We start from the raw sequence: 17,930 nt of genomic DNA on the forward strand, positions 1-17,930 counted from the left end.
CTCGGGTCGGGTGGGGTGGGGACCACGATCGAGCACTTTTGAGATCACGAGGCTGGGATATGCCTATTACAAAAGTTAAGGGATTATGAACCTTCTGTACAGTAGTCACGTTCCATATTTGATGTGAATCGTTAAATGATGCGCCGGCTGAGCAGAGGGCGGCAGGTAAACAAAGCGACTCATTATTTAATGAGTATGTACTTACTTTAAATATTGATATTTCTTGAAATTAATAATGCTTATCTTTAATGATAATAATATTTTGACTATTTGTTAAAAATTGTATGGCATTTTTAGGGTTCCGTACCCAAAGGGTAAAAAACGGAACCCTTATAGATTCGTCATGTCTGTCTGTCTGTCCGTCTGTCCGTCTGTCCGTCTGTCTGTCCGTCCGTATGTCACAGCCACTTTTCTCCGAAACTATAAGAACTATAGTGTTGAAACTTGGTAAGTAGATGTATTCTGTGAACCGCATTAAGATTTTCACACAAAAATAGAAAAAAAAACAATACATTTTTGGGGTTCCCCATACTTCGAACTGAAACTCAAAAATTTTTTTTTCATCAAACCCATACGTGTGGGGTATCTATGGATAGGTCTTCAAAAATGATATTGAGGTTTCTAATATCATTTTTTTCTAAACTGAATAGTTTGCGCGAGAGACACTTCCAAAGTGGTAAAATGTGTGTCCCCCCCCCTGTAACTTCTAAAATAAGAGAATGATAAAACTAAAAAAAATATATGATGTACATTACCATGTAAACTTCCACCGAAAATTGGTTTGAACGAGATCTAGTAAGTAGTTTTTTTTTATACGTCATAAATCGCCTAAATACGGAACCCTTCATGGGCGAGTCCGACTCGCACTTGGCCGCTTTTTATTAAATTCCCTGTGATATAATTTGCTGATTTGCGACCTGTATTCCGGGATTTATGTAAATGTTTCAGTTAGTAATAAACTGAAAATAGGAATTATAAACTGAAATATGTAGATGTCATATATATTAAACAAAAAGTGACGAAGCTTCCAGTGGTTTATTATTAACATCTTAGCTATAATATACATATTAATATTTATAAATTATGACATTTATGACCGTAAAGTTAACCGATTAAATCATATCGGGCTATCCTTGAAGCCACATATTTAGCAAAAATACCTATATGTTACACAAATCAACCTATTTATTTTTACCTACGTTTATATATTACCTACTTAATCAACATATTTTTAAAAATACTTTATTTTGTGATACGTATCACCTGATAAACGCGATTACCGTCGCCCGTGTCCACCCACAACACCATACGTGTTGTAAGTGTGTTGCCGGAATTTATGATGGGAGGCTCTTATCTTGAAAATATGAAGGTTGGGTCATATCGGTCCGAAAATACCATTACAAAAAAATAATTAACAAGATGGGATTGGGAATACATGTTCTTATTATCTACCAGTGAGAGGGCAGTCTACCGAAATCACCTATGCACCTAAAAATTAAAAATGTACTTATAAATATTTAATATAGGATTCTTTAACACAAAAAATATTTTTAAGTTAAGATTAGTGGTACGTTTAATAATATTTATGCCTATAATATTTTTTGATCATTTAAACTGAAATAAACCGTTTTTTCTTTAAATTGAAATAAATCTAGTGCGTATAAAAATCGTTATAAAAATCCTCACGCGACGCGTAGGTACTTAATTTGCTACCTAAGTAGGACTAGAGACGTGTCTATTAATAAATGTTCCAACAGTTACCGAACAAGTAAATTAGAAAACTAACTCCTGAACCAGAAATAGTAACAAACTTCTTCAATTTAACTAGCAACAGTAACAACTAAACAAAAGTTTGCGGAGCGCCCAGTGAAGCATAGCTTGGACACTTGTATAAGTAAGACTTTACTTTTGTAAGTACAATCGTGGACAGTTAATAAAATGGATATTTATAAACATTATAAACAGACATGGAAGTTTTTGTGGCAAAAACGATTGTTTGAAATAATTAAACATCGATAAATCTGGGGCCCGTTTCTCAAAAGCTTGTAACTTGCAGTAATACAAGAAGTCCCTTTCTAACAAAAGCTGTCAAAGTGATATCCGCTTGTATTACAAGTTACAAGCTTTTGAGAAACGGGCCCCTGGTATCGAAGTCAGTCATAGATTGATAATTAAAAGATGTAATTTAGGCCCAAAATACACTTGCAAGTTTAACTTACGTAAGTAGGGACAAAGCTATACCTACTTACTACAGAATGAGATATGAAAATCGTTATCTCTTTCTAACAAATACTTTGTAACTGCTAGCTTTTCTCGATATCTGTTAATCAGTGGGCCCCTTAACAGTCCGCCGGACGGTATCGGCCTGTCAGTTGTTCGGAGCTGTCGACTTTTTGTTCTAACTGACAGGCCGATACCGTCCGGGGGACTGCATGTTAACCAGTGGGCCCCTTCAGAGTAATATATGACTTACCTCGTGAGAAGCAGCGTAGCGAGCAAGTAGAAGACGGATGGTTGCACGCCGCACTCGCACTCCTGAAACGGACAGATTCATTCAGCCTTGACAAGGTGAACATTTGAAATAGGTACACATTAACTTACACTGTCCGCATAGTGGATTAAAGAATGACTCACGTTAGGCCGGGCCGTGTCCGGGCCGGAGCTGAAATGAAAGCTACCTGCGCCTGCGGCGGGGTCTGCGTGTCCATGCTGGCGTCGCCGCCGAGCTTGTGGTAGGCGATGTACGCGCGCGCTGCACTGCCGTGCCCGTGGGGAGCAATTTCCGTGGCTATACTGTTGAGGAGTATACGAAAGGTACCTGCGGCGGGGTCTGCGTGTCCATGCTGGCCCCGCCGAGCTTGTGGTAGGCGATGTACGCGCGCGCCGGACTACCGTGCCCGTGGGGAGCAATTTCTCTACACTGTTGAGGAGTATGAAAGCTACCTGCGGCGGGGTCTGCGTGTCCATGCTGGCGCCGCCGAGCTTGTGGTAGGCGATGTACGCGCGCGCCGGACTGCCGTGCCCGTGGGGAGCAATTTTCGTGGCCGTTCTGAGCGCCCGGGTGAACTGACCATCTCCTGAGGACCGCACTCCTCACCTAAAAAAACATATTAGTATTAGAACAGAATGACTTTGTTAAGCCTGATCATACTCTGAGAAGTGAATACGGTATGGTCAATTGGTCATACCAACCATAAGTAATTAGTACATTACGATACAAGTGCAAAAAGTAGAAAATTCGTGTCCATTTAAAACACTCCCTTGGGTCGTGTTTTAATTTATCGCCACTCGTTGCGAATTACCTTTTTGCACGTGTATTGTACGTGTGTTGTTGTTGTGGCTCTTTAAATTTTCGTCCATGCAGGCATACTACGTGTTGACTGACTACCTAAACTTTAGAATATCGTGATGATGACGAAGTCCCAAGTAGGTACCATCACATTGCGTCATTTACGGTTCTAAGCTAAATCGGTTGTTCAATACAAGCTTACGCTATTGAATTTCCAATTTAGCAAGAACCCTAAATGGGACATAACAATCCCGTGTGGTGACTGGTGACTGTACCTAATCCTAAACAGGTCCACTACCTGCTTTACAAAATCCCAAGCAGTGCCTTGAGCTGTTAGGTAGATATCTTCTGAGAAAGATAATGATTGAACTTAGAAAACATGTGTCCCTTTTGTTTTGTGAGTCTTTTGTTTATAAAATGTATGGCGGCATTGGCGGCACGGCACTGGCGGCAGGGTAATTTTATCTGACTTCCAAGAGGTTCTACTAAAATTTTATCGTGGTTTATTTCAGCTTGCCCTTACATTATGGGAAAACAGGTACTAAAAGCGATTCTAAAGCACTTAAGTGTCTTAAGTATACATTTCTAAGCTCTTATCGCCTTCCCCAAAATCAAAGTGCAAACTCCCACTGTGAAATGTGGAAAGTACCTACTAAACCAAATTAGGTAAGTAGGTTACAAAAATGTAACCCTTAAAGTTCGTACCAACCGCGAACTTTAAGGGTTCAATTTTTGTTACCTACCTAATTTGGTCACAAACATTTATTGACTTGCTAAGTAATCGTCCACTTAGCTCCTTCGGTTTCTAACTAGCTATGCAAAAATAAAGAACAACCTGTAGGTACCTATTTAAGTGCATTGCAGTACAATTATCAGGTTCATCGTGTTCGTAAGTAACATTAGGTGCTTAAATAACTACAATTGAAGAAAGAAAAGTCACTACCTAAATATTAATTTATTCGAGTGACTACATCATAAATATACCTAAACATTCATTAATCCCACTAATAGCCATTGGATTGGATATCAGCAGTAGGTACCATTGCCGAAACGACTTTTGGTAACAATAAACAACGATGTGCTAACTTACGCCAATCGCAAATACTTACTTTTATATCGGCATCCGAACCGGCATGAAGAAATGCTTAACTTGTAAGAAGCTTCACATGTTTCGTTTTTAATAAAATTATGGTACGAAAGGTTTTTTGTTATCGCGTGACCTGGGGTTGGGAAATTGTAATTCCCTCGCGAACGGGAAGCCACGGCGCGACGAGCGGTCCTCCCTCAAGTTAAAATGGAACTGAGGAAAATTAAGCGATTGCTAGGGACGAAGAGGAAAAACCTCGATAGTCGATAGTGCTAAGGGAAATCAGCTGCTAGTATGTTAGAGAGTTAATAGTCATTTTGTAAATGCAACTAGTACAAAAATAACTGCAAAGATGTATAATAATTCGACGTATACTCGTATAGTAATGTGGGATAGGGGGTTTATGAAGACTATAATAAGACCTACACATTCAACCCAGGCAGGTGTCATTTAAGATGTAAACTTGTTTAATTTACTAGGTAGTACGAAAATAAGTAGGCTGCCTTATACGCAAATGCAAAGAAAACAGTAATCGTTTGATACTGATTGAGTACCTAAGCGTCTTTAATAATGCATGTTAGTTTTTAGTTAAATAAAACACGAAATTGATATAGAAAAAGCTAGCAGCGATTTATTAAGCGGGCACCGAGAGCCGTGGCAGGTAACTGAGCAGCTCTTTTTAATTTCGACACTAATATCGATAGAAGTGTGTCTCTTCACTACATTATAGCGCCACTGGGCGGGCAGCTATACTATAACTGGGCGGGGAAAGGTCGATAGCTACCTCGTGGTTACGCGATGCACGATGCACCACTAATAGGTATTGTGCAAAATAATTAAAAACAAATGCACATCTGAAGTAGATATAAGTACATTCTTTTAAAAGCTACGGCTAAGCTATACACATGGGTGATATGGCTCGTTAAAATCGGTTTGTATCTTGTATCCCATCGCTCATGCATGGATAATCCTCCCTAGGCTTATCAAAGTTTTAACTCTGGCCATGAAGTTATTATTAGGGAGTATTCGGGTGATTCCGACTTCAAAAAGTTCAAAATGTCGGTTAACTCCAAAATTCATCCATAATTTCATCATATTAGAGTAAATTTTTGAAATGAAATAGATTATCATAAAAAAGTGACACTTTTATGAGAGGTAGGACATGAGAGGATTTTTTTGGGCTTTCGGGCAATTATTTCCTTTAAGACCACTAAGCTTTTTCTTATTAATGAGTTAATGACCTATCCAATGATATCCTACTACTCATTTGAGATAATTGCGATATTTGCGATGCATCGCACCTGATAATCGGCTAATATTGTACTTCCACTTTGCTTCCCCTTGAGGGCCCCTTTAAGAGGGTCATTCTTAAAGGGGTCCACTGATTACCAGTCTGCCGGACGGTATCGGCCTGTCAGTTGTTCGGAACTGTCAACTTTTTGTTCTAAGTTCTAACTTCTAACTGACAGGCCGATACCGTCCGGCCGACTGTCAATCGGTGGGCCCCTTTAGGGATGATTTCCGCGATAAAAACTGCTGTCCTTTCCTGGGACTCAAACTCTCTATTCCAGATTTAAACTAAGGTTAATTGTCGTTATTGCGTCAAGTCAGGCGTGGCTCACTCCGTGATTTCGTCGCTTTGTTACACTCGGTTTAGACTCTCGCGCGAGCCACGAGACGAGCCGCGAGCCGCGCCACGAGACGCGAGTCCACCGTTTACACTCGCGTTCGGCTTGTCATTCGGTTATAAACCTTATGCCGTGCCGTTAGTGTTTAAATTATATTAGCTCGACGAGCTTGCGAGCCACGAGACGAGCCGCGAGCCCACCGCTTACACTCTCGTCTCGTGGCTCGGCTCGCGGCTCGTCTCGTGGCTCGCGCGAGAGTCTAAATCGACTATTACAGGTAGCTAAAAGTACATCCGTTCCGCCCCAATTTTGGGGAAAGCCATAAGCCGCGCGTGGCGCTGCCGCTGTCGCCACCTAGCGGCCATATCTGTGCTGATCGTAACAGACGCGTTTTGTTAGAGAGTGAGTCTTCTGTACTTAGTACTATTATTTATTCTGTGGTCAAGTGTGTTATTTTCGTTTGAAACCTATAACACAGAATAAATAACAGTACTAAGTACAGAAGACTCACTCTCTAACAAAACGCGTCTGTTACGATCAGCACATATATGGCCGCTAGGTGGCGACAGCGCCACGCGCGGCTTATGGCTTTCCCCAAAATTGGGGCGGAACGGAACGGATGTACTTTTAGCTACACAAAGCGACGAAATCGCGGAGTGAGCCACGCCTGCCTATTGGCTAGGTGCGAAGTTGGTGGAGGGGGAAGTGGCGCTGATCGTCACAAACACAGGTAATCTTATGGAATGTCCGCCATTAATACTAGCGGCAGCCGCTTGAACTAATTTTAATCCATAAGATTTAACGTAGAAAGTCCGCCAAAATGACGGCAGCACCAGTCGTGCACCTAGCGAATAACCTAAGGAATAATGCATATTTGCGAAAGCCGCAAACCTTGATAAAAAGTTAAAAACCATGAAGTGAATTGATTGCCGGAAGTCAATACATTTATTTGTCGGTTAAGGTCGTCATATAATTTGCAAATGGCTGCACTAGTGGATGCACTGCGGTCGCTGTGCCACATCCGCCATTCATGACATTTCATTCCCGCCCGCGCCCTTAGTTTTTTTTTTAATAAGTGGCGGGCGAACACAGACATAATATCAACAGAACCGTGTCGCTATTCACACAATAAATTAAACTACAATCCTGGCGACCTACAGAATGGCAACTTTACAACAAATAAATTTTTTTATTTCTTACGGGTTTACAGCCTTTCTAAGCTTGAATAATACGTTTTATGCATTTGATTTATTTCAATTAAAACTAAAACACATTATTTAATGTTTTGGACTCCCGGTTGTAAAATATTAATTTAGTAAAAACGGGTTATGTTGGCTATAAGTAATTTATGAGCATGGTGAATTTATAATCTTCTTGTCACTTGTCAAGTTGTTCTGTCATTGAAATATTTTATCTGTGCTCTGCATGTATGTCGGTAAAAGTGTAATAATTTGCAAGGGATTACAGTTTGAATTTAATAAGTATTTAATACGTTTAGCTATCAAATTGTGCACTGTTTACTTCCTGCGCGTTATTGTTAATCTTGCTGTTTAAACGGATCTGCAACAAACGCCTACAAGGCAAGTATTACAAACTTTCAAGCATCATGCTGGTTTAGCACCTTTACATACCTAGGTCTTACTTTTTGCAATACGGTTTTTTTTTAACTTTTAAAGGCTTATGCTTTGTTTCTTTATTTAGAAATGTGTGTTTTGAGTAATCTTTTATAAAAGGGATAAAAACACTTGACACGTGTTACACGTAAAAGCCATTGTTCAAGATGACCGTTACGAAATTTTTAAGCCGGAAATTTTAACTATTCGGCTCATGTATTTCAAAATTTTGGAAGACTTGGGTGTTCGCGTAGTTACGATCAATATTTTACGGTTATACAAACAATTTATTTTAACAGTTTGTTATTTTTCTAATACTTCAGATGGCTGATGTAGAAGAAGTGACACAGACCCCTTCAGAGCTACTGGCTAGTGGGCGGCGAAACTTAGCTGTCAGAGACTACAACGCGGCCTCTGAGGCTCTGGCTAAGGCCTGCGAGCTCCTGGCCAAAGAACATGGGGACACGGCCGACCAGTGTGCAGAGGCATATCTATGGTAAGTAATTTTTTTGTCAGTTACAATATATCTTGTTCATAGCTTTATATTAAATCTGATTTAGACGTCTAGTATCTATATAGGTACTTCTAAACATGCAATATATCAAGTCTCTCTCCAGGACTCAAAAAAGCAGATATAAATTGTTAAAAAAAAGTGTTATGAAACTTGACCCACAAACTTATTGTGTGACTCTTAACCCCATAATGGCCTAATATGAACCTGGACAATGACTATTAACTGACAATTTAGTGTATGAATCAGCCTTTAAGTTGATCTCGCAAAATCTTGTAGAAACCTGCATGAGAAATTGAAATTGTATGGGGTTGGCAACTGTCAAAGGTTTTCACAGACAGTGCCAGCATAGGTTATAGTCTCTACTCTCTAGTTAATAAAAAAATACTTAGACCAGCCAACCCTATTGATTGACAGAAAGGTAAAATTCTAAATACTCAAAATGATGTATTAAACATTTAAAACAACACATTTCAAATTAATGATTTGTCATTAAATAAGACAGGATATTGCTTACTAAATTAAACTGTATTTTTATAGGTATGGCAAGGCCTTATTGGGACTATCGAGAGAAGAGAGTGGGGTTCTTGGTGACGGGATGCCGGGAACTGGCAATGCCGATGGTGAGGAAGATGACGAGAATGAAGGTAAGCTGTGGTATAGACATATGTAGTTGTTAAGGGAACAAAGTCAACATTAGGTAGAATGTATAAAACAGATTACCAAGGAGACTAAATCACTTATTTGCTATTATTGCTGTTTAATAATGTCTTAATTGTATTTTCTTGTTTGCTAACCCTCTCCCTGTAAAGCAGCGGTCGGCAACCTTTTAGCAGCAATGGGCCGCATAGTAGTTAACGAAGTTGACGCGGGCCGCACTTTGTTAATATTTATGACTTTATCAGACATTGTCGTTTGTCAATATAACCATAGAGAAAAAAATACATAGAGTGCTCACTCCATACATCAGTTCAGACTATTAATTTCAGTGTCTACATCTAGCATCGAGTAGCGGAACTATCAGTACTGCTACTTGACAATAGATGTCGCCACCAACCGGAAAGTCTTATGCTGTTGAGATAAGACTTTCCGGTCGGTGCTACATCTATTGTCAAGTAGCAGTACTGATAGTTCCGCTACTCGATGCTAGATGTCTTTTTGGTACTAAAACTGATGTATGGAGTGAGCACTCTATGATTTTTTTCTCTATGATATAACATTTAAAATAGCCAGGGAGGCTCGCGGGCCGCAAGTGACAGGTTCACGGGCCGCATGCGGCCCGCGGGCCGCGGGTTGCCGCCCGCTGCTGTAAAGGATCTATATGGACCTATGCCTAATGTATGCATCCTTGTTGTCAGTTACTGAATTAAGTAGTTTTTTTATTGCGGTACTTATTGTTGGACCGATAATCCAAAGTAAAATATTTTTTTTATTTTTTCATTGTGATTGAAATCTCTTTATACAATTAATTGACTGTATTTAATTGTATGTGTCCCAATAAAAGTTGGCATTTGTTTTAGAACAAGAAGAAAACGGTGAGAATGGCGAGGAAGAGAACGGAGAGTCAGAAGCTGAGCCCGTAAAGGCGGAGGCTGACGATGGAGTGAAGATGAGTGAAGCGGAGTCCACCACTAAAGACGAGCCGGCCAGCAGTAGCACTGCTGATGATCAACCTGTAAGTAACACTAACCTTATTCATACACCTTTTAACCAGGGATGTTGCGGATGCATATTTTTTGACATCCGCGGATGCGGATGCGGATATTTAAAGGCTCATATCCGCGGATGCGGATGTCTAGATTAGGTACTTAGAAAACGTCAAATATTACATTTTTAGTATTTTTTGATTAAAAAAAACGAAACGTTTAGTATTTGAGCAAGAATATTGGTGCGTTATATTTAATAAACAGTAACTTGGCCGACTTTTCTGGATCTAGACGATTTCGTTATAGGTAATGACGAAATTACCTTGCACTTACGCCGCCACTAAGACGTTCCTGTACTGACTTGTTTGACATCCGCATCCGCATAAGCTCCGCATCGATTTTATGCGAATGCGGATGCAGATGCGGATGTTGAAAATAATGCGGAAGTTCCACGGTTGCGGATGCGGATGCGGATGTTCGCAACATCCCTGCTTTTAACCTTTTCCACGCCGTGTCAAACACAAAAGCTGTCACTCAGACGCCACATCATTGAAGTGTCAAAACTGAAGTTGAACTTTATGTATATGTACGTAGGTCGATGTTGCTCTGTGATCTGTGACCGATTAATCAGTCTTTGGCGTTGAACCTACGCTGCGGATGTATCGGTCATTGGCGTCCAAAAGGTTAAAGGTTGAGCAAACCTTTGTTAAATTTTGTCCCTTGCTAACAAATACAAAAGTAACAAAAAAAAGCGGCCAAGTGCGAGTCGGACTCGCCCATGAAGGGTTCCGTATTTAGGCGATTTATGACGTATAAAAAAAAACTACTTACTAGATCTCGTTCAAACCAATTTTCGGTGGAAGTTTACATGGTAATGTACATCATATATTTTTTTTAGTTTTATCATTCTCTTATTTTAGAAGTTACAGGGGGGGGGGGGACACACATTTTACCACTATGGAAGTGTCTCTCGCGCAAACTATTCAGTTTAGAAAAAAATGATATTAGAAACCTCAATATCATTTTTGAAGACCTATCCATAGATACCCCACACGTATAGGTTTGATGAAAAAAAATTTTTTGAGTTTCAGTTCGAAGTATGGGGAACCCCAAAAATTTATTGTTTTTTTTCTATTTTTGTGTGAAAATCTTAATGCGGTTCACAGAATACATCTACTTACCAAGTTTCAACAGTATAGTTCTTATAGTTTCGGAGAAAAGTGGCTGTGACATACGGACGGACAGACAGACGGACAGACGGACAGACAGACAGACAGACAGACATGACGAATCTATAAGGGTTCCGTTTTTTGCCATTTGGCTACGGAACCCTAAAAATGATGGATAAGGACAAATTATTATTAAGGACTTTTCAGACTTGACAAGCGTGAATAACCATTAATCCTTATTCTTAATACCCCAATTGCAGTTAGCTTTTAAAGACAGAGTCATGTTGCTGGAAATGTTGGCGCACATAGCATATCTGGGCAGGAAGCGCAATGCACCCAACAATGACTGATTATTGACAAAATTTAGCCCAGTATCTCCTCAGGTCAGGGGCGAATTTACATAATTGCCAGAAGCGGCCGTAGCGGCTGCTAAGGCCAGCACAAATCCATTTTCATGGTCAGTTTTGGGTGGGCCAATCTTAACTCCCCGCCTATTGTGCGCGGCGCGTCATCGTGACCCTTGTTGTAATGCAAGAAGGTTGATATTGGGCTACGCGCTTTAGTTGACGTAGTTTGAGGTCAAAGGGTGAAAGACCCTGGGCGCCAAATACTAGAATACGCCTCTGCCTTAGGTAGCTACTGCTGTTAAGAAAAATGCTGAATGAGACAAAAAATCTTGGCAGCAAAAGTTCTTCTAAATTGCCTTATTTTATTTTCATTCCTCTTTCATTTAAAATTAATTATATTTGTGTGGTGTTTTTGTCAGGGCCCATCTAACGGAGAGGCAGCTGACGAGTCAATGGCTGACTTAGAAAACGAAGGCGATGTTGACAACCTCCAGCTAGCATGGGAAATGTTGGGTAAGTAATAATAGGGATGTTGACACATGTTGAATTTTATAACAAAATCTAGTAAAATAGATAGCAAACGAGCAATTTATCACAATAATGTGGATATTAAAATAAAATATTGAAAAATTACAAAAATACGGGACCTGAAAGTTTCAAAATTTAAGTTTTTTTTAACTTCCAAAAACGATAAAAGTAAGGGTACCATTCGATTCCTTACATTTCACCAAAAAAAAAATATTGTATAGCAACTATATAAACGCAATATTTCACCGACAAAAACGCAATTTTCTTGTTTTGTCCATACTACAACGTGGGCGATGACGTCACGGCCTCTGGCCGTTTTGTATAGGGCGTTTCGCGAGTGAAGTGCGACTGTCGGACTTTGACTACAATTTCTGACTTTTGTGTTACTTTAATGCAATGGGTCCCATATAGACATTTGATCCTAAAAACAAACCCGATCGATTGATACCATAAAAAAAATTAGTCATGTAGCCTATTGGCGCTGTTTAATTTTCATACCAACATAACTTCAAGTAGAATATATTCCGAAAAACACCCCATATAAATCCCAGTGCCGCCTAAGGCGAAGCTTTTCGCGGCCGTCATTTTTGTCGATTTTATCACAAACGAAATTTAATGTATGTACAAATTTAGAGGCACCGAGGTTGTCAATATTTTATATGACTAGCCTCTGCTACTCCACAAGGCTAGCCTCCATGTATCGCGTGTTCTAATGGTACATGTTTGTCGAGGCTCGGAAGTAGCTACTTGCCGGTTGAGGATTCGTTTTAAACGGACGATCTTTTGACTAACTATGAACTACGCACTTCGCGACCTATATTTTTACCGGCAACGTCGACTTTGCCGTTCATTTTTGAGAAGAGTAACATTACGCAAGCCCACACCTACTTTGTATATTTTTTTTTTTCTCTCCCTTCATTTTTCCTAAAGATGTTTATATTATTGCCACTTGTTATTGCATGTTAGCTGTATTATTGTGGACATCTGTTACTGGCTTTGTTTTCTGTTCATTGTGCTATGTATCATGTACTTTTTGTATTGCTGTTGATGCCCCAAATAAATAAAATAAAATAAAAATAAAATAAAATAAATTTGTGTATGTTCTAGACCTGGCGCGCAGCATACTGCGGCGGCGCGCGGCACGCGACGGCGCGGCGGCGCGTGCGCAGCTCGCCGACGTGCACCTCGCGCTCGGGGAGGTCGCTCTGGAGAGCGAGACATACGACAAGGCAGTCGTCGATATGCGTCAGTATTTTACACACATTTCGCTTAACGTACCCACCTACTTAAGGTTTCATCCTCGAAAACTCAATACATAGACTAGGAATCCTCTAGACTGAGTTTAGAGCAATTATTTCATGAAACCGATGCTGCCAAAAATAAGGGGGTGCGGGGGGGCGAGGTGAGCGAATCCCGTGCCGTGATTGGTCCGTTCAAAGACACGGGCCAATCACGGCACGGGATTGACTCGAAGATGGAGTAAAACTACCGTATGAGTGGCAGAGGGCGTAGCGTTACTATGCTCAGTCTAGAGGATGTCTTGTCTGTGACTCAATACTACAATAAACTGACTAGCGAGTGGCAATGAGTTATTTTTGTTATAAAAAAGGTGCACAAGTGCGTACGTAACCTTACACGTTAAATAATCGATCAATACTTGGTTTTCCGTCGCCAGTCGTCTGACTATGTCATATTACAAATATCAGAAGTTCTATTGTTTTTGTTGGATAATTCAACAAGTGTATGCCTAAATTATTATTTAACCGCGAAGCAAAAATTTCTAAATACGTTTCAAGTACTAGCATGTGTGTAAATTATAAATATTTTTGTTTTTTTACAGAAAGCTGCTTAGAAATCCAAAAAGAACTGTACAGCAGCGACGATCGCCGCATTGCTGAAACCCACTATCAAATCGGTAAATAAATGCATAATACCTATATTTTTATTTTTGGAAAAAGTTACAAAGTGAACACATTTACAAATGTACAGTCCAAAATGTGTCGTTCGTGATTTGCATCGTAACTCATTCGCTAACTCAAAGATGAGAGTCAAAAACTCCAATTGTTCTATTTGATTATTAGAATCCTCACAATAGATGTGATGACTACACATTTTCCAACGCCCTTACCATATTTTGCTCCCAACAGGTTTAGCAAACTCGCTCGCCTCCAACTTCGAAGACGCGATCACTCACTTCAAAAATGCCGCCAACATCCTCGAGACTCGCATCAAAACTCTAGAGAACCCCGCAGCGGTCAAAGATGATGCCACCGTTAAGAAACACTCCACATCAGACCCGTTCTACTCCGTCGAAGGAGAAATTAAGGAGTTGAAAGAGCTTCTGCCAGAAATTCAGGAGAAAATACAAGATATGATGGACTATAAAACCGAGGTAAGGCCATGTGAATGCTTAGAGGAGACGAGAAAGATGCTTAGGGAGATGATTTTGAAAGAGAAAACTCGTTGCGTTGTTGACTGCCAGTCGGAGGTCTGAAACCTGCATATAAGTGTATACTCAAGTCCGGTGTCTGCTTATGTGTGTAAGACTGATGTATTATCCACGCACAATAGTATCCACGTAGTTCTTGGCTAGCTTTGGTTTTGATACCGCAATTTATCGTTTTTTAAATCATTAATAAGTTTTAATAATTTAACTTCATTCATCGTTAATAATTCGTTTTAGTAATTGTATCCAATTATTATCCAAACTGAATTGGAAATGTAGGTAATTCTAAGTATACTCAGTAGTTTAATGTTAACATTCCATATTTATTTGTATTGTTAGAAGTTCCTGTTAAAAGTGCCAAATTAACGGTTCGCCTAAAATTGTGATATGATTGTATTGAATTGAGACTGTCAGTATTATTTTTGGTTGAATTTTGTTAGGATTTACTTAGTGCCTTAGAACAGCCAGACCTAGGACAAATAGTTGTATTGGAGGATAAATTAAAATTGTTGTTCAATGCACATCTGATTGACCTAACATAAAATCTAAAATCAGTTTAAGTCTGTAAATTTATTGTTACCTATTTAAAAATTTAAGAACTCTCCGTTCTTGTTGTCCTAGGTCTGATTAAGCCCTAAAAATCTCGATTTGCATTTAAAATACTCATAGTTTGTAATGGTTTTGTACTGATTAGGTTTAAGCGGAACATTTTTACCATGTGGCCATGTTTGTATTGTATTGCTGAGGTATTGAAATAAAGTTGATCAAAATTGTGAATGTGTGTTATTTCAGCTACATACCTACCCAATACATTGATGGCCATGTGTTAAATGTTCCTTTCCAGTGATAGGCATGGCCATTGATGTCAACATTCATTATCACGTGACAATGGGGTTGTCCGGTCGAAGTTTTTAGCAGATGGCGCCATCATAGCTTGCCCTGTCAGTCCCTAGAATTGTGTCAAATTTTTGTTTTTTTAATGCCGTGGATGCCAGCCCTTTAGGCCAAATCTCATAGAAAAAGGGGCAAACTACGATGGCGCCATCTATGGAAACCTTTGACAGTTGCCAACCCCATTTTTAGGGTTCCGTACCCAAAGGGTAAAAACGGGACCCTATTACTAAGACTCCGCTGTCCGTCCGTCCGTCTGTCACCAGGCTGTATCTCACGAACCGTAATAGCTAGACAGTTGAAATTTTCACAGATGATGTATTTCTGTTGCCGCTATAACAACAAATACTAAAAACAGAATAAAATAAAGATTTAAGTGGGGCTCCCATACAACAAACGTGATTTTTGACCGAAGTTAAGCAACGTCGGGCGGGGTCAGTACTTGGATGGGTGACCGTTATTTTGCTTGTTTTGCTTTTTGTTGATGGTGCGGAACCCTACGTGCGCGAGTCCGACTCGCACTTGGCCGGTTTTTTTTGATATTTAAGTATAATATGGATGTGTAATAATACTTAACCCATTGACCGCCACAGTCGGCTGTGGCCGTCATCGAAGTCGTGCCACGGACGCCAACGACGGCTACAGCCGACAGCTTCGCCAATGTAATAGGGATTTACGCGGGACTCCGTAAAGTTCAATTTCGCTTAAATAATTGCGATCGCCTGGCGTCGGGAGCACGGCATATTCCTTCGCCGTCTGGCGGTTAAAAGGTTAAAAACCTTATGGATAAAAAAAAACCGGCCAAGTGCGAGTCGGACTCGCGCACGGAGGGTTCCGCACCATCAACAAAGAATAGAGCAGAACAAGCAAAAAAACGGTCACCCATCCAAGTACTGACCCCGCCCGACGTTGCTTAACTTCGGTCAAAAATCACGTTTGTTGTATGGGAGCCCCACTTAAAGCTTTATTTTATTCTGTTTTTAGTGTTTGTTGTTATAGCGGCAACAGAAATACATCATCTGTGAAAATTTCAACTGTCTAGCTACCACGGTTCGTGAGATACAGCCTGGTGACAGACGGATGGACGGACGGACAGCGGAGTCTTAGTAATAGGGTCCCGTTTTTTACCCTTTGGGTACGGAACCCTAATAACGATCTATTTTACAACGGAAACAGCGATTTAAAACATGGTAAGTATAAATAAAAGCAAGTAGGTGTCCCGTTTAAATTGGGCCGATGGTAAGAAGTTATTATATGGTCAGCTACGGAACGGTTAAGTCTGCAGGAAGTTCACTTTTGGCATTGCGAAGTCCGCGCAGTGTGAGCTTGGTCCGACAATCTTTTTTCCAAAATGACTTCTACACGTTTTGGCACAGTAGGAAAATCACGTTTGCTGCCCGAAAATAAGGTTGCACGTGCTAATCATTAGCCTTAATACTGCGAAATTGTAGAGTAGGTAGCGTTTGAATTTCGGCAAATATCCATACAAATCTTGTTTCTTCAAAAAGTCACGTACTTTACGTACTTAAACATACCACAATGATCTGCATATTTTTATTTTATCAGCAATATTCATTATCACTCGGTCAAAGTGATATCACTATCAAGTATCATGTATCAAGCGCATGCCTTGATGCAAATATTGATCTTCAAGTGCAGGCTATTCTAGAATAAAACTCCCAAGACTAATTTGTTTGGTAAACCTAACGTTATGAATAATAATAGATTTTACAAATAGTATGAGTTTAAGCAAGGACTCCGCTCCATAAACATAGTCTGTTTAGTAATCGTGTCACTAGGTATTATTGTAGTGGAAATTATGACCTATAGCGAAAAAGATGTTTGAAACACATGGAAATAATCGGTTAGACACTCGTGGGAATGGAAATACAACCAATACTAAAGCACGGGACACACTTATCCGTACACACGTACGCAACGTATGCAATGCATTATGACATCTGCACCCTAAAATTTGTATGCTTAGAAACACTTGTCATACGCAACGCAACGCATGACAAGTATGTTTCTAAGCATACAACTTTCAGGGTTCAGATTGTCATAATGCGTTGCATACGTTGCGTACGTGGGATAAGTGCCTGCCTTTATGGTAATGACATGACAGTATAAAGAAACTAAAATGTTGTCTGGTATTCCACGGAACCCTAAAAAGTCGACGGAAATAGCTAGTATAAAACGGTCGCTTATTTAAAAAAAACTTGTTCCACAGACGAAAAAGCGACTCGCCGAAACGCTGTTCTCATCAAACGGCGAAAGCTCCCTCAACGGCGCTGGGTCCAGCTCCTCGGAGGCCAAGCCCAAGCCCGCAGCCTCAGACATCTCCCATCTCATCAAGAGGAAGCGGAAGTCCAGCGAAGGCGACGAGGCCTCCGCTAAAAGGGCTAACACGTGAATAGTTGACAATCCCCTTTGACACCATTTTCCACTAAAATCATTGGTGTAGTCTAAAATCGTGTGGAAATTTTTAATGTCACCTTTATAAGGATTAGGTATAAGATAGAGCTTGCGCACTGGCGTTCTGATTAACCACGTTCGATAACGGTTTTGTGTACAATCAATTGTTTATGAGATAAACCGATAATCGGTCGAAGTGAAGGTTTCACACTTGGGCATATCTCTTAGCTAGTAATTTTGAATTGTGCTCATGTAGTAATGTTAATCGCTAGTTCGCAGGCTCTCAAGCGTTAGGAAACATGTAGGGGAGGTAGGGGACCATTGGACAGTCGGGAGGCTCGGGTACCCCCTAAAATAATT

The 17,930-nt window shown here is 40.1% G+C and overlaps 2 protein-coding genes across 5 annotated transcripts in view; one reads left to right on the forward strand and one right to left on the reverse strand.

Annotated features, from left to right (window-relative positions):
- LOC134651202 (uncharacterized) overlaps positions 1–4,598 on the reverse strand; it is a 59,195-nt gene extending 54,597 nt beyond the window's left edge. Inside the window, exons 1-3 of one of the 2 annotated variants that reach the window (XM_063506266.1) lie at positions 4,399–4,598; positions 2,944–3,097; positions 2,474–2,535 (exon numbers count right to left, since the gene is read on the reverse strand). In XM_063506266.1, the coding sequence (XP_063362336.1) occupies positions 2,474–2,535; positions 2,944–2,967 (86 nt within the window). In that variant the 5' untranslated portion in view covers positions 2,968–3,097; positions 4,399–4,598. Of the gene's footprint in view, positions 1–2,473; positions 2,536–2,818; positions 2,908–2,943; positions 3,098–4,398 lie in introns of those variants that run through there. The other variant, XM_063506267.1, reaches the window with a different exon arrangement.
- A 3,321-nt stretch (positions 4,599–7,919) lies between these two features.
- Positions 7,920–17,712, forward strand: LOC134651195 (histone-binding protein N1/N2). Of its 3 annotated transcripts, none has more exons than XM_063506249.1 (8): positions 7,920–8,113; positions 8,669–8,775; positions 9,649–9,803; positions 11,710–11,803; positions 12,926–13,063; positions 13,659–13,733; positions 13,966–14,210; positions 17,386–17,712. In XM_063506249.1, the coding sequence occupies exons 1-8, from the start codon at positions 7,941–7,943 to the stop codon at positions 17,566–17,568; spliced, it is 1,170 nt and encodes a 389-aa protein (XP_063362319.1). In that variant the 5' UTR covers positions 7,920–7,940; the 3' UTR covers positions 17,569–17,712. The 3 variants fall into 3 exon arrangements, with proteins under 3 accessions (XP_063362319.1, XP_063362321.1, XP_063362322.1); XM_063506251.1 differs by having other exon boundaries at positions 9,655–9,803; XM_063506252.1 differs by having other exon boundaries at positions 9,658–9,803.
- Positions 17,713–17,930: the final 218 nt, after the last annotated feature.

This window comes from Cydia amplana, chromosome 9 (genome assembly GCF_948474715.1).
Source record: "Cydia amplana chromosome 9, ilCydAmpl1.1, whole genome shotgun sequence".
NCBI lineage: Eukaryota > Metazoa > Arthropoda > Insecta > Lepidoptera > Tortricidae > Cydia > Cydia amplana.

What these genes read in the sequence shown, in the direction of transcription:
- LOC134651195 (XM_063506249.1), top strand. Translation starts at nt 7,941, where the DNA reads ATGGCTGATGTAGAAGAAGTGACACAGACCCCTTCAGAGCTACTGGCT. An exon ending in CAAGGCAGTCGTCGATATGC is followed by an intron (nt 13,064 to 13,658) that starts GTCAGTATTTTA and finishes GTTTTTTTACAG; the next exon opens with AAAGCTGCTTAGAAATCCAA. An exon ending in TGATGGACTATAAAACCGAG is followed by an intron (nt 14,211 to 17,385) that starts GTAAGGCCATGT and finishes CTTGTTCCACAG; the next exon opens with ACGAAAAAGCGACTCGCCGA.